The following is a 23,040-nucleotide window of genomic DNA, read 5'->3' on the forward strand; positions in this document are numbered from 1 at the left end:
AGCAAATCATCAACTCATTTAACCGGAGTAAAATATCTCGGTTGAAATCATAGAGTTGAGCAAATCATCAACTCATTCAACCGGAGTAAAACATCTCAGTTTAGCTGAGTAAATCATCAACTCATTCAACCGGAGTAAAACATCTCGGTTAAGATCATAGAGTTGAGCAAATCATCAACTCATTTAACCGGAGTAAAACATCTCGGTTTGAAATCACAGAGTTGAGCAAATCATCAACTCATTTAACCAGAATAAAGCATCTCGGTTTAGCTGAGTAAATCATCAACTCATTTAACCGGAGTAAAACATCTCGGTTTAAGCTAAGTAAATCATCAACTTACTTAACCGAAATAAAACATCTCAGTTTAAATCTTAAAGTACAACAGAATGATGGCAAAGACATGTCACTTCTATTGTATTTGACAAAAAGCGTGTTACATTCAAAAGTGTAGGGAGAGCAAGTCTTTCCACACAAAATTACATAAGAACGTAAAACGCTAAAAATAGTACAATTTGAGGTTGGCCGCATTCCATGGCCGGGGTATGCATTTTCCTTCCAAATCTTCCAAGTGGTATGCCCCTTTGCCCGCCAAACCGGTTATCTTGTAAGGCCCTTCCCAGTTTGTCCCTAGCTTGTCTTCCCCCGGCACCAGTTTGTTGCCCATCACCTTTCTTAAAACCCAATCCCCAACTTTGAACGGTCTGGGGTGCACCGTTTTGTTGTATTTTCTAGAAAGCTCTTATTGGTATGCGGCCACATGGATTAGAGCCTTGTCTCGGCGCTCCTCCACTAGGTCCAATTCCAGGGCGATGGCTTCAGAGTTCAGCTCGGGCTCAAAACTTTCACTGCGGAAGGTGGGCATGCCAACTTCCAATGGGATGACCGCCTCTATGCCATATGCCAAGGCAAGAGGAGTTTTCCTGGTAGATCGCCTCGGGGTCGTTTGGTATGCCCAAAGGACACTTGGGAGTTCCTCGGCCCATTTTCCTTTAGCTTTCTCAAGTCATTTCTTCAACCCATCAAGAATGGTCTTGTTTGATGCTTCGGCTTGGCCGTTGGACTGCGGGTAAGCTGGGGTGGAGTTGTAGAATTCAATCTTCAATTCGTTACAAAATCCTCTAAATAAGCGCTCGTCAAATTAGGTGCCATTGTCAGAAATAAGAATCTTGGGGACGCCAAACCGCGTTACCACATTCTGCCAGATAAACCATTTGACATCTTTCTCCTTGATAGTTGCTAAGGGCTTAGCTTCAACCCATTTGGTGAAGTAGTCCGTAGCCGCGATGAAGAACTTCCGGTTCCCTGGTGCCGTTGGGAGTGGTCCCACTATGTCCAGTCCCCATATCGCAAAAGGCCAAGGACTTGTGAGGGACAGAAGTTCTCTGGCCGGCTGGTGAATTTGGTGGCGAACTTCTGGCACTTCTCACATTTGCGAACGTATTTCTGAGCGTCCGCTTGCATGTACGACCACCACTATCCTTGTGAGATAACACGGTAGGCCAAAGATCTTCCCCCGATGTGACTGCCGTATATGCCTTCATGAATCTCGTACAAGAAAGCTTCCACGCTATTTGGGTGTACACACTTGAGGTAAGGACTGATGAAAGACTTCTTGTATAAAGCGCTAGACAGAGAGAGCCAAAACCGCTCTGACTTCACCCGGACTTTATGCGCCTCCTTTTTATCGGCCGGAAGGGTTCGCTCTTTTAGGAGGAGGACAATAGGGTCCATCCAAGAAGGGCCAAGCTCAGTGCAGAGTACTTCTGTCTGCTGAGGTTCCTCAACACTAGGCCTTAGAAGAAACTCAATCAGGAGAGGACTGGGAAACGTTCTGTCGACCATAGAAGCCAGACCGGCTAACTCATCTGCACGGCCGTTTTCTTCCCGTCCAATTTGTTGGACCCTTATCGCCTGGAATCGCTTGATGTGATCTCTTACCAGAGCTTGGTACTTTGCCATTCTATCATCTTTAGCTTCGTAAACCCCAGACACTTGGTTGACAACAAGTTGAGAATCGCTGTAAACCATCGGCTCGGATGCGCGCAACTGGAGCGTGCTCTTAAGTCCGGCCAGCAGCTGTAGACGTCCTCGAATGTCCCGGGAGGGAATCCCCCCCCTCCCTCCCCCGGTTTTGTTCATTTGGGCTCACTACAGTTCAGGACTTACAGTCACGGTCCTGTATCTAATCTCGCAGAGTGCAATGCAAGACCGACGAATCATCAAAGAGTCCAAATCTAGCAAATAGTTTTTGAAAACAGATTTTTTGAAAGAAATGTCAAACATGGACTGTTTTGCCAGATACAATGTCGCCACCTAAATATTTTATTTGGGAAATTTATGAAACCCTGACTCGTTGCCTAAGGCTACATGTCCGTCATCACCAAAGTTGCCTTGGCTCGGGAACTTGGGTACGATTGGGGAAGGTCACTTCGTGAGCACCCTCGCTCGCCCGATCAAAGATCGGCCTCTACTAACCATGATATCGAATTTTGAAAACATTATGCATTCTTATTCCGGTTATTAGCCTAGAATTACTATGTGATGCACACAGCATACAAATATAGACTGGATTGCCTGAATTGGAATAAAACATTTCGTGTTTGTTTTAAAAAAGGTTTATTACTCGTAAGTAGGCTAAAATGCAGGTTTTGCCACCCTCGGGTGGGCTTAGAAAAGATGGTTTTGCCACTATCTAGTGGGCTTAAAACTCACAATCAATGCATTATTCCAATTCGGATAATCCAATCTTCACCCACAGGCATTCACGCAGTTATATCACATAAGCGGTTAGCCTCATGGTAAGCATGCTATCATGGCAGTCACTCACACACATGCAAGGATGCTAAAGCATAAACACTTACTGAGTACTCCAAGCCAAAACAGAAGCTATGTTAGAAATCCATGCGTGATCCTAACTATACAGAAATACCTAATGCAACACATGCAAAAATGCAACTACAGTAGGCTCGGCTATTCTAAGAATGGCATATGAAATGCAACAACTGATACACGTATTCAACTTGGAATTGAAATACAATGCAGTTAGTATGATGCGTCGAGCCCGATGCATGTAAAACAGATGAATGATGCAAACATGCAAGCATAAGTATGCTAATTGAAACATGCCCTAATCTAACGATCATAAGTTGATAAATAAAAGGAAAAAAGACGTGGGGTTGGAAGACATACATCACACACACGCACACTTATTACAATTGTGCCCTCACTCGGAGGGTCCGAATAAAAAATACAGTCCGAATAAATAATTAAATATTACAAAACCCTAATTAATTAACAAATTAACTAGGAAAGCAAATAGATTAGCATACAAGCTAAATGGACCGCCTCAGCTCTATTCCGAATGATGAAAGATGCATGCATGCTCGAGTCACCTCATCGGAAAATTCCTCGCGATGCCCCGATTTGCCTCTGTTTACGATTAATCCCGAAATGTTGTGCAAAGCTCTAGAAGGCTGTTGATTTCTGGTTTGCTGCAATAGAGAGCAAGAAAGGGGCATGGCAAAGTATTTTCACATATGTATGCACACCTCGATCCTCATGCCACCAATCACACATCTCGATGCATGATGGCCGAGGAGCCGAATTGCACGACTCGATGCGAAATGAATGCACATGACAACACAACAAGGCCTAGACTCCATCATGGGTAATCCGGAGTGTCGGTAACCAGGAATTGAGGCACGTTCCGTCACTTCAGGTACGAAACGTCCCTCGTTTCCCATGTTTGGTCTAACTCCTATCCCAAACACAATGCAATGAGATGGCATACACAATGCGACTAATATGCAACCTAGCATACGCAATGCTATGGACTAAAATGGCATACACAATGCACGTGACACAACATGGCATGCACAATGCACTAACATGCAACCTAGCATACGCAATGCTATGGACTAAAATGGCATACACAATGCAAGTGACACAGCATGGCATGCACAATGCACTAACATGCAACCTAGCATACGTAATGCTATAGACTAAAATGGCATACACAATGCAAGATGGACTTACACCAATATGAGTGGACCTCAGCCACACTCACATCAGTGGCCATATGATGGAAATAAGACAACCGAAATACATGCAAACATGCACGAATGCAAAGGATCGAACCTAAGGCATCAAATGCCACTCTACCAAAGCATGGCAAGGGATGAAAGATGGCCTACAAACATGCAATTTCCAACTCTGAAACATGATGCACAATGGTCCCGAATCATGAAAATATGTCACACAATGCAAGCTAGATGGCCTGGATACCGAAACTAGTAAAGTGCGTTACACTAAAGGTACACAAAGCAATGCACGAATGGCAAAACTAACCCTAAACAGACCCTAGGCAGGTCTGAAACAGTGGGGAAATGGCCTAAAATGATGGCTCGGAATGTAAAGAAATGGAGCTCATTCAATGGTCGGTAAATGAGGCATACAAGTGCGACTCTCAAACGTATTTAAAGAGTATAAAACATGGGAATATGGCATTCACATAAGCTCTGAAATATGATGTATAATGGCCCTAAAGCATGAAAACACCTCAGTATATGCATGCAATAGACCTCAAATCTCAAAGGTAGGCAAGTGTATTGAACTACAAGCATGCAAAACAAGCATCATTCGACCATGAGACCCAAAAACAGAGCTAGGGCAGTCCAAAATATGCACGAAATCAGTTTAAGGCATAGTCAAAATGTGCTAGAATCAAGGGTCAACAAAGCATGCAAAGAAAGCTAGTAAACCATGAGTTGTACCACAACTATATGAAGCATATGAGAGCTCACCAAACCAGCCAAAAACAGAAGTATTCCATGCCAAAATATGTCCAAAAACCCACTGAAACTCAGTCGATGCATGCAAGAATGATAGGCTCCTTTGGAAGGCCATGCAAGGGGTTGTTCTTCACATATATGATGGACACACAAAATGGTAAAACAACCTCTAGAAAGAGGTTATGAGGGTCTTAAAACCCAACAAAAAGGTCCTGAAATTGGTCTAGGAAGCATGCAAATGAAAGCCCCTTTGAAAGGCCTTGAAAAGGATTACCCTACACATGCATAATAGACAACTTATATGGAAAAATGGGCTCCGGACAGAGTTCATGCAGACCTTAAAACTCACCAAATAGAGCCTGAAACATGGCTTCAAAACATGCAAAATGGAGCTCCTTTGTAAGGCCAAAAGGGCCAACAAACAAGGCAAGGAGAGAGGGGGTCACCCCCTTATGATTTTGGCTCTCAAAATAGTATGCTAGCCACTGAAAATCCACTTGATTTCAGTGGCTAGAAGGCCAAACAAAGCACAAAACCAAGGCCTAGATGCAAGGCTCAAAACAAGATGCAAACAAGCATGCAAGGGGGTAGATGACCCCCAACAGAAAAATGACCTTAAACAATCTTCAAGAGGAGCTCAAAATAAGACTTTTTGCAGTTTATGTCAAGGCTTGAAAATTCTTGCAAATGGAGCTAAAATATGAAGCAAAATAATGCTATAAAGAGGGAAATGGTGACTTACCCTTGTAGCACAGCAATGCAGCAAGCTCTGGACCAAGAAAGTGAGCCCTCAACCTCTTAAAAATAGCTCCAAGGTACTTAGGATGGTAGTGGAGGTGTTGTGCTTGGAGGTATAGTGTAAATGACCAAGAATAGTGGAGTTTTGAAGCTTGGATATAAAGAGATAGAGAGAGGTGTATGCAATGCCTTAGCTAAATTGTTCAACCCTTGCAAATGAAGATGAGGGCCTCTCTTATAGGAGAAGAGGTCCAAGGCTTCTTGGAGAAGCCTCAAGCAAAGGGACCAAGCTTCTAAAAGAAGCTAAACCAAAAGGGTCAAGCTTCCTCAAGAAGCTTGACAAAAGGTCAAGTTTCCCTTAAAAGCTAAGCAAAAGGGACCAAATCTTCCTTAAGAAGGCAAACAAAATGGTTAAATCTCGGAGGATAGGGCAAATGCCTTCCAGCTGGCATAGCTGTTGTGATACCCCTGTTCCGTAGTATGCTAATTGGTCCTTAAATTGAGTAGGATTATGTGTTTATCATGATTTTATGTGCCATTATGTGAAATATGTGATTTTGAAGTTTTATCTGTTCACCGTAGGAATATCTGTTTGACTAATCAACTTTGGAAATTTAATCGAGGGCCTTATCGGCCACAGAACCCGAAATTGATTACGCCATTGTGATTGGCATAATTTTTAGAGCCTACGGTGAAATTTAATTGAAAAATTGATTCGGACCAGATTAAGTTGATTAAATTGGTAAATTGGTGCCCAATTATTTACTAATATTATATTGACTTAGTGGGACTTGCCATATTTGAGCACTACACCTTATTTCTCTCCCTTAGCTTATTTTGGCTGATTCTTGAACTCAATTTGAGAGGGAGAGCCGACTATAGGGAGGGAGAAAGAGGGATTGTGCAACTTTGGTCTTGAAACTTGGAGATTGGAAGCCTAAGTCAAGATTTGATTATAGATTGTGAGAATCAAGCTCCTAGGTGAGTGATTCTTGGATTATAATTGTAATTTTGTGCATGTTCAAGCTATCTTGGTGATCAAGAACAAGATTGTGATGAAGTTGAGTTGTGTTTGTTGAATTGAGGCTTAATATGTGCATGCATGTAAGAAATACCTTGAAATTTGCATGTTTAAGCACAAATGTGTATAACCCATGTGAAATGTTAAAAGGAAACTCATGTTTTGATCACCATTTGTGTTATCTAAGTTGAGAATGTGGCTAATCCATCACATGCATGTACAAATCGAGAAGACATGAGTTTGAATGCATGAACTGGTTATGTTAATGATTGAGTTTGACATATTTTGGGACATGCATGTAGATATTATGAAATTGAGCTTCAATATGTTGTAATTCTATGTTTGTACCATGTTAGTATATGATTATGTGAAGTTTGGACCGAAATCATGCATTTAGAGCCTTTGAATGTCAAGATGAAGCTCAAGAACTCAATCTGGAAAACCCAGATTTTCGATGTCCGCTCGAGCGGGTGAAGTGGCGCTCGAGCGGATAAATCGAGCTCCCAGCAGTTTTTGCAGACATGGTTCCCGCTCGAGCGGGGAAGTTGACGCTCGAGCGTGGGAGCTATTTTGTTAGGCCTTCCGCTCGAGCGCCCTATTTAACGCTCGAGCGTATTTTTCATGCAACCAGTACTTTTGCAAGCCTTAAGGGTCCGCTCGAGCGGGTAAATTGACGCTCGAGCGGGGACCTTATTTTCTGAAACCCTGTTTTTGCATTTTGTGTTCTGTTTTCCGTTCTCTTTCACTCGCAAGCACTCTTAGGCATATGTTAAGCATTGTAAATGAGTTAATGAGATAATAATAAAGCCTAAGAGGAATATGTGAATTAAAGAACAGATTGAACTGTTAATGACCCTGTTGTGTTCATGAAATGTGTAGGGTCAAGCTCCAGGGCAAATCCACAAGCCGATCACTGTGAGTAATATCAATATTCGAAAGCTTGTCAATGTCCAATTGTTATTCCCTTATAAACTCTATGAGATGTTAATTGGGATTGTGGACAAAAGTCTGACAGGAATGAATGAATGGACCAAAGGTCGTTTTGATATAAATGAATGGACCGGAGGTCGTTTTGATGTGAATGAATGGACCAAAGGTCGTTTTGATATAACTGAATGGACCGAAGGTCGTTTTGATATAAATGAATGGACCGAAGGTCGTTTTGATATAAATGAATGGACCGGAGGTCGTTTTGATGTGAATGAATGGACCAAAGGTCGTTTTGATACAAATGAATGGATCGAAGGTCGTTTTGATATAAATGAATGGACCGAGGGTCGTTTTGATGTGAATGAATGGACCAAAGGTCGTCCTGATATAAATGAATGGACCAAAGGTCGTCCTGATGTAAATGAATGGACCAAAGGTCGTTTTGACACATGTGAGTGGGCCGAAGGCCGTTTCGACATGAATGAGTAGGCCGAAGGCCGGTTTGACATGAGCGAGTGGGCCAAAGGCCGTTTTGACATAAGCGAATGGGCCGAAGGCCGTTTTGCCATGAATGGGAACCCAAATGGGCCAAAGGCCAGATTGTGGAACTACAGTTACTTGATTTGCATTTCGTATAGTCGTATGTATTTGCTAATTAGAAGTATGAATTGGGCCCAAGGCCGTTTGGAGCATGTTGTTCTACATATTATTATGTAACTGTCATACTTGATATTACTCACTGGGCTATCGCTCACGCTCATTCATGTGTTTGTAGGTGAGCCAAGAGAAGCACAAACCCAGCCCCAGTGAAGTCTGCTAGGGACAACATGAGTTTTGGGAGAGTCAGCCCTGTGCCTCACGCATGAGACCATCCTTGCCCTTTTATTGTGTACTTATGTTTTGTCTTGTTGGCAAGGGCCTAGTGTATGTCTGTACATAGCCTGTTATAGGGTGACTCGTTTGGATGACCCTGTCTGTAATGAATTTTGTGCAACTGTACTTTTGATGTGGGTTATTAATGTAACTGAATATGGTCTGTTGATGTGCATATAAGCACGGCTCTATGGACAAAGTTTTTATTTATTGCTTCCGTTTGGCCCCTTTACTCTGACAAGTTATGTCTGTTTTGGTCTGAGGCCGTAGGTAATCTCTAGATTGCTGGCCGGTTATGTCCTTAACCCATAGGGGCGGGTTTGGGTCATGACAGCTGTAATGCACTCAAGGAGATAAAAAAATGAGAAAGCTGGCCAACCAATTCAAGTGGTCGGCCGACCACTTGCCCTGGTCGGCCGACCAAGGGTCAAAAGGGTCAAGTTGAAAATGTGGTCGGCCTACCCATATTGGTGGTCTCCCAGGTGAATGCAACACAATGGTGGTATGATAAACCAGAAAATATGGCTCAAAAGTGAGGGAGACCAAGGGGTCAAAAGGTTCAAGCACCAAAGGTGGTAGACCATACCAGATTGGTGGCCTCCCAGATGAATGTAACATAATGGTGGTATGGGAGACCAGAAATTATGGCCCAAAAGTGAGGGAGACCACTTACCTACCAAGAAAAACCAGCTGACCGGGGAAAGGTGGTCTCCAAGAAGAAAAAGTGGTCTCCCACCATACTACCACCTTCCTAACAATGAAAATAGGGTCCATGTCAAAAATGAACCCACACCGACGCAAAACGAGGGTTCGGGGGCCAAAACGCGCAGTCGGGTGCCCCGAAAACTGACTATTAAGCACCGGAAGTGGCGTGCGACCACGAAGGTGGTCCCCCGGGCCACAGTGTCCCTCTATAGAGAGGAAACAAGGTGTGTGCCAAAAACTAGAGCAAACGGAGGTAGTTAAGCAGTCCCGAACCGAGGCGCACTGTCGACGGCTCCGAAAATCGAAAACTGGTCTCTAAAGGGGAAAAATAACCTACGACCACGAAACGTCGCCTACAGCCACTGAGAGATGGTCTACGAGACCTCTCTCTCCCTTCGGGAAGAGGAAACAGAGAAACAGGACCTGGTTCGCAAACTGAGGCAAAGCACAAAAGAGTCCTGAAGTCCGGATGCAAGGTTCTCAGTCGAGACTCTGTGACCTCAGAACGAGCACAATATGCATCATCACCGAGTGCTCAATCGGTGACGTCTGAGTCTTAAGGTCAGTCAAAAATGGGGTGTCTACAACAGCGCCTCGTACTCAGCCTCATTATTTGACGCAAGGAATCCGAGTGTGATGGAGTGGTCGATGGTCAGACCATCCGGGGAGATCAAAACTATGCCCAGCCCGGCACCGTGACGATTCGAGGCTCCATCTACAAAAAGTTTCCACATTTCTCCGACGAAGAGTTTCCAACACTCTGAAAGGTCCTGGGAGGCTTGCAGGTTACTAGGATTAAGGTTGCTCAGTCGTTCAGTTTCTAGTTTGCTGCTACTCGGTTCCATTTCATCCCCCTTCGGCGATGCGGCACCGGGCTCAGCTGGTTTCTCTGTGACCCCCACTAACTCCTTCGTCGCATCACCAGGTTGATATATCATGCCAAATGAAGGTTCTATGGCGGGGCGCACAAGTTCCGCGTTGCCAGCATCGCCCTACTGTACAATTTCGATTGAATCTTCGTTTGCCTCCTCGGCTACTGTGGTGAGATCCACCGGACATACTTGGTGAATCCCAGGCAAGAACTCAACAACAAAATTTGCCAATGCTTAAGCTTTTATGGCTGTTCAGGGTTGAAACTTAACGTCAAATTGTCCCAACTCGACTGCCCCACTTTAGAATTCGACCAGAGAAATTTGTCCGCTCGAACAAGGCTTTCAAGGAAAATTCGGTCAACACAACGATTGTGTGAGCGTGAAAGTAGTGCGCCAATTTCCTGGAGGCCATCATCAATGCCAAAGCGAGTTTTTCCAGTGGCAAGTACCTCGACTCTGCCGGCAGCAAGGTTTTGCTCACATAAAAGATAGGGAAATACTTTATACCCTCTGATCGGACAAGTACTGCGCTAACAGCGTGCTGAGAAACTGCCAGATAAATGTAGAGTTCTTCGCCCAGCTTGGTTGTCACCAAGAAAGGAGCCGAAGACAAATACGCCTTGAGCTCGGCCAAAGCCCTATCGCATTCTTCGTCCCATGAAAACTTGGATTTCAAAGCTTGAAAGTAAGGGCGGCAGCGATTTGATGACCGACTTATGAATCTGTTAAGCGCGGCTGCCATTCCGGCAAGATGCTGCACGTTCTTTGCCAAGTTGGGCTACTTCAATTCTTGTACGGTTCTAATTTGGGCGGGGTCTGCCTCGATGCCTCGGTTTGTGACTAGGAAGCCCAGGAATTTCCCGGATCCCACGCCGAAGGCACACTTTGACGCATTCAGGCGTAGCTTGTACTGTTTGAGAATAGCGAACATCTCGAGTAGGTTGGATAAGTGGTCAGCCTGTTGTTTGCTCTTAAATACCATGTCATCGATGTAGGCCTCCATCGTCCGGCCAAGCAGAGGAGCAAACATCTTGGTCACCATCTTTTGGAAAGTCACCCCGACATTCTTCAAACCAAAAGGCATGACTCGATAGCAGAATAATCCCCTTAGAGTAGTGAAAGAGGTTATCTCGCGGTCAGGGCCATGCATGGCAATCTGATGATAACCGCGGTAAGCATCCAAGAAACTGAGCCTGTTATGTCCGGCCGTTAGGTCTACCAGCACCAGTTGGTCTATTCTGGGCAGAGGAAAGTTGTCTTTAGGGCAAGCTCGGTTGACGGTCTTATAGTCAACACAAACTTGCCACTTCTCATTCTTCTTGGGTACTACGACCATGTTTGAAATCCACTGAGGGTAGTGCACTTCCTAAATAGCCCGTGCTTCAAGCAAGTTCCTTACCTCCTCCTTGACTACCTCGGCGTGGTGTAGTGCCGATCTCCTCGTTCTCTGAATGACCGGTCGTGCACTAGGGAAAACATTGAGGTGATGACAAATAAAGCTTGGATCGATGCCAGGCATGTCGTATGGCGACCATGTGAAGACTTCGATATTCGCCATCAAGAACTCTACCATCTCGGTGCGTTCCAGGGCGGTCAGGCTTGATCCGAGCAAAAAGAACTTGTGTGGGCTTGCCCTGTCAATCCGTACTTCTACCAAGTCTTCAACAGCTTTGTCCTCGGCCTTGGTGCCTACGTCATCAAGGACATTCTAGTCTTCTGGGCCTTCAATCATTTGCATGAAGCCTTTGGCAGGTCGGCTCCCGTTCACTACCACGAAGCATTACTTCGATATGACTTGATCGCCCCAAATTTCCTCAATTTCCCCCATAGCCGAGGGAAATCTCATAACCTGGTGGTAGGTCGACGCCACAGCCTGCATAGCGTGAAGCCAGCCCCTACCGAGGATCAGATTGTATGTAGACGACACCTGCAATACCCAGAACTCCACCTGCTTGACCACAGATCCGGCTTTGACCGGTAAAATTATTTTTCTCAAAGGCCACTCCGGTTGCGAGTTGAAACCTACCAGTGGCGAAGTTTTCAGAGCCAAGTCTGTATCTTGGAGTTTGAGTTGTTTGAACGCGTCGTAGTACATAATTTCAACCGAGCTTCCCTAGTCAATCAAGATGTGCTTGACATCGAACTCTTTGACGCGAAGGGTGACCACTAGGGCGTCGTTGTGTGGCATTTGAATGCGCTCCAGGTCCCTTGTGGAGAAACTAATCACGTCTTTTTCCTCGGTCTTCCCTCTTTTGATCGCAGGCTGGACTAACAAAACTTCCCTCATGTGTTCCCCCTTTTTAATCATTCCTTAGAGCTCGCATACACGCGCCGGCTGCACTATGTCGTGGATCACATTAATCACTCCTTGAGGGGGCGCCTCCAAGTCATCCGGTCCATGTGGTTTAGCCGGGGCGGGATGTGCGGCCTTAACACCACCATCAATGTAAAGATCTAAATGTCCGGCTGCGACTAACTCCTCAAAGTGTTGTTTCAGAGGCAAACAATCCTCTGTCCGGTGTCCTCGCTCCCGGTGATATGTACAGCGGTACTGCAGGTTGAAGCCCTTTTGCACGTCGCCCAACTTAGCAGGAAACCGGACGTAATCTTCGTCATGGATTTCACTAAGCATGTGATAGATTGGAAACTTAAAGACCATGGTAATGCCTGTCCGAGCTTTCAATCTTCTGTTAGCATCAGCTACGTCATCGCGGGGGTATTCAGCTCGATCATTCCGACAATACCTTCCCCGGTTTCGATGATTAAAACCACGGTCAGATTCCTCGACGCGATCATTTGGACGGTTAGTCTCCTATTCGACCGCGTGTACCTTGCCAGCCGACCTCTTGTCCGTTACCACCGGAGTTGTCTTTGCGGTGGACGCCGCCGTATCATCCTCTACTCGGATGTGCTCATTGATGCGCTACATTAGTTGGCCCATGGATGTCAGCTGGTTCATGGTAAGAAAGTCTCGCAGCCTATGTCCGACCGGGAGACCGCGCTTATACTGGGTGATTGCCAGGTTGATCGGGCAATCTAAAATCTCATTGAAGGTTTCCCAGTATCTGGAGTGTGTTGCTCGACTCCATTTTGACAATGAGAAGGTGGTCCATCTCCTTTGGCGTTTTAGTGTTGGTCTTGAAACGTGTCACAAAGGCTTCCTCCAACTGCTGCCACCTTTCGATGCTTCCCTCCGACAGCCTCTCAAACCATTTCAAGCCCAATTCGCCCAAACTCGACAAGAAAATAAGGCACATAAGAGCGGCATTGCACCTATGTCCGGCCATGACCTGCCGGAAGTGGCTTAAATGCATGTATGGATCGGTCTTTTCGTCGTAGAGCGTAAACTTGGGCTGGTGAAAGCCCGCGGGGAGTGGTGTGGTTTCTATCTCAAGGGAGAATGGGGTGGCATTCAGCCTCACCAAATCTGTGTCTAGAAGGAGAGGCACGGCTGAGCGGGGCAGTGGCATTATGACCTCTTCACTGGCGTGACCCCCATAAGATAGTCGTTGGAACACCGGCACCCTTTGAGTCTCTCGCCGGCGAGCTCACTCCTTCAGGACATCCCGCAGGTCCTCTGAACAGATGGAGTAAGAATATCCCAAAGTGGTTGCCGGACGTGAAGGATGGTAGTACTATCTTATGCGCTTGACTTTTCTGCTGGCGTGTCTAGGTTTCCACCCCTATAACTTTTGGTGATAGAAAAGGAAGGAGTGCGTCGCTAGCTCTGGCTGCCTGAACGGCGGGGTTGGGTGCGTTCACTGTGGTCTCCCACTCTAGCAACACCCTTCCCTTTGACCTGGCGTTTGAGCGCTTCCACCTCTGCCGCCATTCTCTGGATGACGGTGTCTTGATCCCTTAACTTATGTTCCAGACGTCGAGCATGCGATTTTCTTCGCCACCAGTGTCCCTCTGGGCTCCGTGAGCGACCGAAACTTCTAGAGCGCTTATCTCGTGCATCTCTCGGAAGTCCTCTTGAGGAAGTTTCCAGGTCCTCTATGTTCTGAACGGCGGGGAGTCCGTCTCTCCATCTGGCTGACTCCGGGGTAACACCGTCGATGGCGGACAACGGTATTTCGTCGTTGTTCGCATGGAAAGTGATCGGATGAGCTTGGAAAACAAGGTTTTGTCTGCAAGGAGTTCCCACAGACGGCGCCAATTGTACGAGGAGCAAATATTCCTCGGAGCCCATACTCCTTTCGTCCAAGCTCCTTGTCCGTCCGATCGACCTGCGAGCACAACGGCGGTAAGCTACCCAGCGGTGTGTGGCCGGAAAACCCCTCCGACGGTCAAGTTAGCACACACATTCAGAGAAAGAGAGAGAGAGAGAGAGAGGAACAGAGAGATATATCGCAATGAGTATTTTACCAAATGATGTTCCATCCCCAGCATGGGGGCGCAGTCACGCTTATATACTTTCTGCGCTCAAATCCACTCTCATTGGTCTCTTAACACGTGGAGCTGCTTTCCTATCTATCAGCACAAATCCAGCAGACACCACCTAACCAAACTGCCAGACTACATTAGCGGGAGCTCGACATCCCGGCGACATCACATCGGCTTCCCATGACTGTGGTGCGCAACGTGCCTGAGTGCTCCGCTCACCAAGCTCCATAATAGCCGAGCTCGGAAGCATTCCGGCATAGCCGAGTTCAAGATAGGTCGGCCAGTGAACAGAAGACATTTCCGCCGAGCTACGCGTGCGACCCATGGAACCCGGGTTGGCAGGCGGTCATCTCGGCCAAGTAAGCTCGGTTCAAACATTAGACCTGGACCTCGGGCCTAAGCCTCGACCGAGCAAGATCAGCTCCAAGGAGGCCTCAGTTAGCTCGGCCTAAACAGGGGGCCCGAGACTCAACTAGGCAAAATCCACTCTAGACTGGCCCAAATTAGCTCGGCCCAACATGCTCGGTCTTATTCGCCCAACTTCTACCACGGCCCAAAGCCATATTATAAATCTCCCTCACAGTTTGTTTTTCAGAAAAATTTTTGAGAAAAATTCTCTACAAACAAATTTTTAAGAGTAATCAAACCAAACAAATTTTTTCAAAAAAATCTCAAAATTTTGTTTGGTTACCTACTTTCTAAAATCGCTTTCTCTCTCATACACATCAAATCAATCACTTTTTTTAAAACTCTCTTCTCAAAATAATTTTTCAAAACTATTTCTTAAAAAAGACCAACCAAACAAGTTTTCGTACTTTTTATCTCAAAAATTACTCTACAAACACAAACCAAACATACCCAAAGTCTTTACTTAGTCAAGGATGTGTAATGTATATGCCTTTCCGAAGTGATCTATTAATCGACTAATAAATCACTTCATGACAATTCCGTCCGTCGCCTTGTTGTGAAAGACTAGATTGGCACGTTTTGCTGTTGAAATATTAGGTTGTTGAATGTCATTATGATTTGTTGTTATACTATTTTATTTTTCCAATAAAATATATGGGAGATCGTGAAATATAAAGTTTTGCAAAATTTACAATTGGCATCTAATTACAATTGCCTTCCCTTTGAGATTACGTGAAAATACATATTTACCATTATATTTGTGTCAATTTACTTTTTTGCCCGTAATATATTTATATCTATATTATTATATATGTGAGCATCTATTTTGGTGTCTTCAAACTTTCTCTCTTTATTCCAAGTATCCAATTTTCTATTCACAACAAGAAAAAAAAAAATTCTATTCACAAAAAAGAAAAAAAAAATATATATATATATATATATATAGAGAGAGAGAAAGAGAAGAGGATGTGACTAGAACTTAAGTAATGGCGGAGCCACAGCAAGTCCAGGAGGGTCACATGCCCTCCTGGGTTTTGGATTTTTTTTTTTTTTTTACAAACATAAAGAAAATATTTTAAATAAAAAAATTATAAAATATTATTTATAGTGAAATATCAATAACATTTTTAGAATTATGAAAATAATAATGGTTGTTTTTTTTTATTGAAAATAAAGATATTACAATAAGTCATATTATTATCTATAAAAATTTCAATATAATGGTGATGTCTATTATTATTGATATATAATTATAATTAATCTGAATAAATATATGAAATTTATTGAATTGTTAGTTACATTTGACATTTATGGTTCATCCTCTATGTGTTTCTTTACTATTGGTTGGTGATATCATATGTCAATGGTGACGTGATATTACTATTATATTAAATTTTTACTGAAATTTTGTATTAAAAATTACTTTATCATTATATAATTTATTTTAAAACTTATATTCATGACTTTTTTTTATATTGTCTATAATATACTAGTTACAAATAATATATATATATATATATATATATATTTATCTTTCTTGAAGTCAATTGTAAAAATTTATATGAAATATTTTTGTAAAAATTTTCAATGTTATAATTAATAAGTGCCCTCTCTGATTTAATTTCTTGGCTCTGCCACTGAACTTAAGAACACAAATTTGATAAACAAGGCTCTTATCATTTGAATTGCATATCACATACAGCAAATATTTTATATATGGCCAAGTTTGGCAACATCAAAATAATCTATCTTTTTATCTTTTTTCCATCACATCACCTCTTTACTTTTCTACACATCTTTTCGTAAAAAGATAAAAGTATACTTATTTATGTCATCCCAAATAGCCCCTTATATTAATTTATTTAACTTGCACAAACATTACGTATGCCAACCACTAACATATATATATATATATATATATATTTCTCTTATTTTCTTAGTATTGGGTTCTCCAACTTCACCTTATATTGTCATTACCTCATATTGTAATATTTTTTTATATATGTGAGCACTTATTTTGGTATCTTCAAACTCTCTCTCTCTCTCTCTATGCAAGTATCCAATTTTCTATTCACAGCAAGAAAAAAAAATTCTATCCACAAAAAAGAAATATAGAGTATCCAATTTTCTATTCACAGCAAGAAAAAAAAAATTCTATTCACAAAAAAGAAATATATATATATAGAGAGAGAAAGAAATATAGAGTATCCAATTTTCTATTCACAGCAAGAAAAAAAAATTCTATTCACAAAAAAGAAATATATATATATATATATATAGAGAGAGAGAGAGAAAAAAAAAGAAAAAAGAATGTGACTAGAACTTAAGAACACAAATTTGATAAACAAAGCTCTTATCATTTGAGTTGCATATAACATATAACAAATATTTTGTATATTTATTTATTTGACTTGCACAAATATTATGTGTGTCAATCACTAATATATATATATATATATATATATATCTTATTTTCTTAGTATTGGGTTCTGCAACGTCGCCTTACATTGTCATTACCTCATATTGTAATATTTTTTATCCAAAAAAAATACCTTCTTTCCATTAAAAAAAATTAAAAATATTTCTCTCTTTATGTTTTTTATATATCCTACTTATACTAAAAAGCAGCAGTGTTGTCAAATTTCTTGATATATATATATTTTTTTTCTTTGATACATCGGAAAATTCTTAATATCCACTTCATGACTCATAAACTTGCAAAAAAATTCAACACATACAAAATAACCATGCTTTTGAACGAGTAACGGATATCTCAATTTGTCTAAATCGATCGAACTGAATTGATTCGCTATATTTTGAACGGATATATAATGACAAACAAATAGTTACAGATTGATTTTTTCTAATTCACCTAATTTTAGACGAATGACAAATTTAAGGTTCCTTTACACACAACCAAACCGTCAAACCACGAGCACTCCTAATAATTTATAAAATTTTGTGTTTAAATATTCTGTTTTGTTTTCAATTTGAAAATCCTTCTATCAAATGACAAGTGTTGATATTTGATATTTTTGCGTAAAAAATATAAGACTTAATTTTATCGTTTTTAAAAAAAAAATCAAATTAAATAGTTTTTTAGTAAAAAAAAAAAGCAATGAAATAGTTTTGATAATACATGATTTTCTTATATGTATTTATTATTAATATTTGACAATTTACTTGATAATCTTTTGATTATATTGAGTTGGATTGTTATCCAAAAAAAAATGTTGACAAGTTATATTATGTTCAAAATTTGTAAAAGTTTAAACCGCTAAACCAATTCGCATCCATTCGCCAATCCGCTCAATTCACATCCGTCAGTCTGACAAACGGATGAGGATTGATTTTTTCCAATCCGACAGACGGATGACGGATTGAAGGTTGTCCAACAACAACTGGGCCGCGAACACCCTAGGAGATGGCATTTCTTTTCTGCATTTTCTTAGTGATGAAAGCTAGTCTCCTTTATTCTTGTTCAAGTGCATTATCATCACTTTCAGTAGTCAGCTATGTTTCTGAACATTGTCCATTTCAGAGATTTTTATTTTATCAGTAGAAACATTCAAAAACTGTTTGATATCATTTTCATTTTTAATATTTTAAATATTTTTAAATTTAAAAAAAGAAAAGCAGTGAAAAAGTTCAAAATCACCAATTGAGCTGATTTTTCAGATCAAGTACAGCAATGAAAAAGTATTTACAAAGATACCTGTCTTATCCACAACACCCAGAGAGTGCAGTAAAGTTGGTAATAATTCATAAATGGATAATATAAAACTTGATAACAAAATGTCAAAAAAATTGTCACTCCAGCCAAAGAAAAGAAAAGAAAAGAAAGAACAATGAAATCAGGGAGAAATCAATGTTTAATTCAGACAGCAAGAGAAGTAATAGGTGTCCTTACCTAATCCAAACGTACTCGTCTTATGCCTTGATTGTGACACAGCACAAGAACAAACCAGACGGCTTTATCTGAGAAACCTGCCACTCTGAGCCCGAGGATGCATTCGGGTCATACAACAGGGTGTGATAGCCAGGGTCCGCCTCTAGCGAGAACAATAAAAGCTTTTCATCCAGTATCCCAAATCGGAAACCAATCCTTGAGCTCCCGGTAACAGGAACCGGTACCATCTTCCATGTATTGTCCCCCGGGTTGAAAATAGCAAGTTTCCGCTGATTCTTCCACTCCATACAAAATAGCTTCTTTCCCAACACAGCATGAGCTGTGACCATCACACAACCATTTTTCATCTCACACCATGCGTGCCTCTCAGGGTTGTATACATCAACGAATCTTGAGTTCCCAATAGTAAAGCTTGACCTTCCGCCCATAACATAAAGCTTTCCCTCAAACCCACACGCAAAGCAGCCCCACCTTGGACGGCGAAGAGACTCAATTAAGGTCCACTTGTCATCCTCAGGGTTGTACACCTCAGCACTGGAGAGAGACTCGCCATCCATCCCGTAACCCCCAACTGCGTAAACCATGCCATTAACTTCTGCACAAGCAAAATCGTAGCGAGCCACATTCATGTATGCTAACTTGCTCCATCTGCAATATGTAACAAAACTATCAAAAAGTGTGGTGAAAAAATAGGTCTTTACAAGGTTTGGCTTTTTGCAATTTTTACTGCAGCAAAGAATGATGTTGTGTATTGACGTCAAGATCAGAAGAACAATGTAAAGTTTCCACAACTAACAAATTGAAAAGCATAAAAGTTATCATCATGATGAATAACATAGGGCCTAATCTCTTGAATAAAAATGTAGTTGCATATTGAAGTCAAGATTAGAACAATATGCAGTTTCCACAAAAAACTAATTGAAGTGAGTATCATTGTGATGCATATAACTTAGGTCCTAATCTTTAGAACTAAAAAATAGAATCAGATAAAAATGATATAAGTATCATTCCAATGAACCAAACACTACTTTAAAAACCTTCACTAGCTATGAAATGGCAGCACTACACACCAACACCACAACCACAAACACAACCAACCTACCTAATGAAAATATTATATCCTAGAAAACATTACAAAGTGCAAGCATGGTAAAAAGAAATAGAGAGAAAAAAATGCAACAGGAAACAAACCTGTTGAGGCAAGAATCATACTGGTAAACATCTGCTGAGGCAGAGCCAGTTCCATCTATCATTGAGTAGCCGGCCATGACAAGAAGCTTTCCGTTGAGAACTGCCACCGCAAATCCAGACTTGATGGGGCCCGGCATTGGTGGGAGGACACAGTGTCTTTGTCCCAGACAATTCAAGACCTCCCAGTAGCTGCCCTTCCCTTCACCGTCCATAGTGAGTAGATAGAGCCACTCCTCAAGCAGGCCAGCTAGTTTCCGAACGGTGATGAATTCTTTGCTTTGCATAAATGATCTCCAACGCTTGCAGACACCACCCATGGCTGGGAAATTGGAACGAGGAACAAGAGCAAGGCAATACTTCGCAACATCATCAGGCAGACCGGGTAAGATTGAGATGTGAAAATCATCAGTGGTCTGAGAAGTTACAAGGGAAGGGCTTTTTGAATGAGTTGCTGTATCTTGCTGGACTGAATTGGTGAAACACATATTTGAGTCTGTAAGTCTCTTCTTTCCACAAGCAAGACCAGGTATTATCTAGATTGTAAAGCTACGCAAATGGCGAGATATTGGCACAACTCTCATCATTGATCAAATAATTCTCTCAAAAGAAAATATCAAGAAAACTGAATGGCCAGCATTTGACTAAAGAAATTCATGATATCCTTCGTTTATAGGGATTTTACGAGACCAAGGCATGAAAGATGTTGCTGAACGGATCACTCCTGCTGAAAATGCACATGATTTTCTATGTTTTGTCCAATCGTATTCAAATTCCATTCTAGTTGTTGGTTGGTTGTTCTTAGTTGTTTTACCCAAAGTAATGCCACTTTCTACTTTCCCTGAATTGTTTCTTTCCCCGCACGTTGCCCAATTGTCTACATACAAAAATAAAGTTGAAGCATCGATTTTGTGAAAACAAGACAGGAAAGAACAAAAACTAATAATCAGAATCAGGACGTGCAGAAGATTGGGGCAATTACCAGCCAAAGCCATAGAACTTGACAAGTTTAGCCCCCAGTAACTTCCATTTTATTGTGGTGCAGAACCACCTGCAATAAATCACCTAAAAAGAAGAAAATTAACTCAACTACACCTAAAGTAGATTATAACATCATGTAAAATAAAATCAAACAAAAACAGAACAAGAACTTCATATAATTAAACTAGATACTCGAAATAATTGGGAAAAAAAATACGATAAAAGAAGTTGATTTAACTATTTGTTTCCATAATATCACAGATGCTGTAGTTCAACAACTTAATAAGCAACATACAAAAGCCCGTCAAAGTCTAATACAGAAGGAAAGTAATCGCATACTTGGAAATGGTATGCACATGGAAATACAATGAATAATTTTATCAGTTGATAGTTCAAAACAACCCCAAACAGTGAACCCAACTTTCAAAAGGCCGAAGTCGGGTTCACTAACCCCAACCAAATAAAAAAAACAAGAAGACAAAAGACAAACCAATAAAAAAAATGAAACTAAACAAATGAAATATAGATCTATTCTGCTATGATGCAATAAAAACAAGGCCAAGAGAAATACGTGAGCTATTTGGTTTGAGTTTTCTGGATTAAGTTTCTTGAAAATTGAGTTTTTTGATTTTCGTATTCTTTTGTTTTTAGTGAATATTTTTAAAATTTTAAATATTTTTTTTACTTTTTTAGATGCACCTTAGTTAGATGTATCAAAAAAGTAAAAAAATTGTGAAAAAATATTTTAAAAAATTAATAAATACATAAAAATTAAAAAAAAATGTACTGAATTCTTGTATTTTTTTTGTATTTTTGGTATTTAGTGAATTTTTTCAGTAAAAACAAAAAAATACGAAAAATAAGAATGTAAAATTTTCTGAAAAGTGTTTTCTGAAAAATGAAAACAAGTTAGATTAATCTCAGAGCACTAAAATTGCTCGCAGTGTAAAGAACAAGCACATGAGATCTGAAGTCATTAAATGAGAATTACTGATCAGAATTAAATCAAACACAACTAAATTCAATTAGAATCTTATGGTTTAATGAAATCGAAAGCAAATGATTAGAAGCTAAAACAACAACATCAGAAAATGGAAGTGTTGATTGATAGACAGCTAGATTTAAACATAAATTGATGAATCAGAATACAATAAATCCTAGACAGAGAAAGAAATATATTCAAATCCAATATCAGCTTATGGAAGAACAAATTTTATTCCTGGAAAATTTAATTGGAGGGCTATTTGCTTTGAAAGGAAGAAAAAAAAAATAAGAATCAAAAATCAGAACTTAATGAAACACAACTAAGGTCAATTAGAATCCTACGGATTAATTAAATGGAAAGCAAATCATTAAAAGCTCAAACAACAAGATCAGAAAATGAAAGTGTTGATTGATTGACCATGAGATTTTGATTTAAATTTAAATTGATGAACCAAAATATCAAATCCCATTAAATAGCACATAGAGAAAGAAGCACATTCAAATGGGTTAAATCCGAGCATATCAAAGAACCATTTTTTATTTCCTGGAAAAATATCAAAAGCTTCAAATTTTCCAAATATTAAGCATATTATCATTCTGACATGGGTAAATCGATCTGATAAATCAGATTCACGATGAACAAATGGAAATGATGGTAGATCTAACCTCGGAGACCGAGAAAACAAACCCAGAAAACATGTATCAGAGAAAATGAGGAACTCCAAATTTTACCTGAGAAATGGTGAATCTGTAAGAAGGTTTGAGTGCATGAATCGAGATTACACACAAATATAAATGTGGATATATAATGTTAAGAAGAGAGACAGAGGAATGAGGAGAGAGAAGATAAAGATAAAAGGAGGCAAAGGGTCGATTACACGTCAGAATGAGACGTCGGACCAAATGGTGAGGAGGGAAAGGAGAGGTCGTTTGTTTGTCCGCAAAAAAATGGATTTTTAAAAATGTTAATTGTGATAGCTCCAAACTTCTAAGGGTACGTTTGGGAAGAATTAAAGTGGGTTTTTTTTGTTATTTTAATCACAAAAGATAAAATAAGTTATTTTAATCACAAAAAAATAAAACATCACATCCAATCCATAATCATTACACTCTTCTCTCACAAAAAAAGTGAAAAAAGTCAAAAAGCCAAAAAGCTCTTTCCAAACCAAGCTTTTTAGCTCAGGCTAAAATAGCTAAAAAGGCCAAAAAGCCAACTCACTTCCCAAACGGAGGCTAAATTAATTTTGTTAATT

At 40.8% G+C, this 23,040-nt stretch overlaps 2 protein-coding genes across 2 annotated transcripts; both read right to left on the reverse strand.

The window, feature by feature from the left end:
- Window positions 1-1,474: 1,474 nt before the first annotated feature.
- Window positions 1,475-2,029, reverse strand: LOC145792088 (uncharacterized). Its single transcript, XM_082872578.1, has 2 exons — window positions 1,656-2,029; window positions 1,475-1,568 (listed from the first exon to the last, which is right to left on the reverse strand). Exons 1-2 carry the CDS (start codon window positions 2,027-2,029, stop codon window positions 1,475-1,477), a joined length of 468 nt encoding a protein of 155 aa, XP_082728704.1.
- A 16,436-nt stretch (window positions 2,030-18,465) lies between these two features.
- On the reverse strand, window positions 18,466-22,731 carry LOC114294088 (F-box/kelch-repeat protein At1g67480-like). Its single transcript, XM_082871467.1, has 4 exons — window positions 22,520-22,731; window positions 20,805-20,887; window positions 19,826-20,699; window positions 18,466-19,282 (listed from the first exon to the last, which is right to left on the reverse strand). The coding sequence occupies exons 3-4, from the start codon at window positions 20,308-20,310 to the stop codon at window positions 18,655-18,657; spliced, it is 1,113 nt and encodes a 370-aa protein (XP_082727593.1). The 5' UTR covers window positions 20,311-20,699; window positions 20,805-20,887; window positions 22,520-22,731; the 3' UTR covers window positions 18,466-18,654.
- Between the last annotated feature and the right edge of the window lie 309 nt (window positions 22,732-23,040).

The sequence above is a fragment of the Camellia sinensis genome, chromosome 5 (assembly GCF_055761805.1).
Source record: "Camellia sinensis isolate YWXY chromosome 5, ASM5576180v1, whole genome shotgun sequence".
Taxonomy (NCBI): Eukaryota; Viridiplantae; Streptophyta; class Magnoliopsida; order Ericales; family Theaceae; genus Camellia; species Camellia sinensis.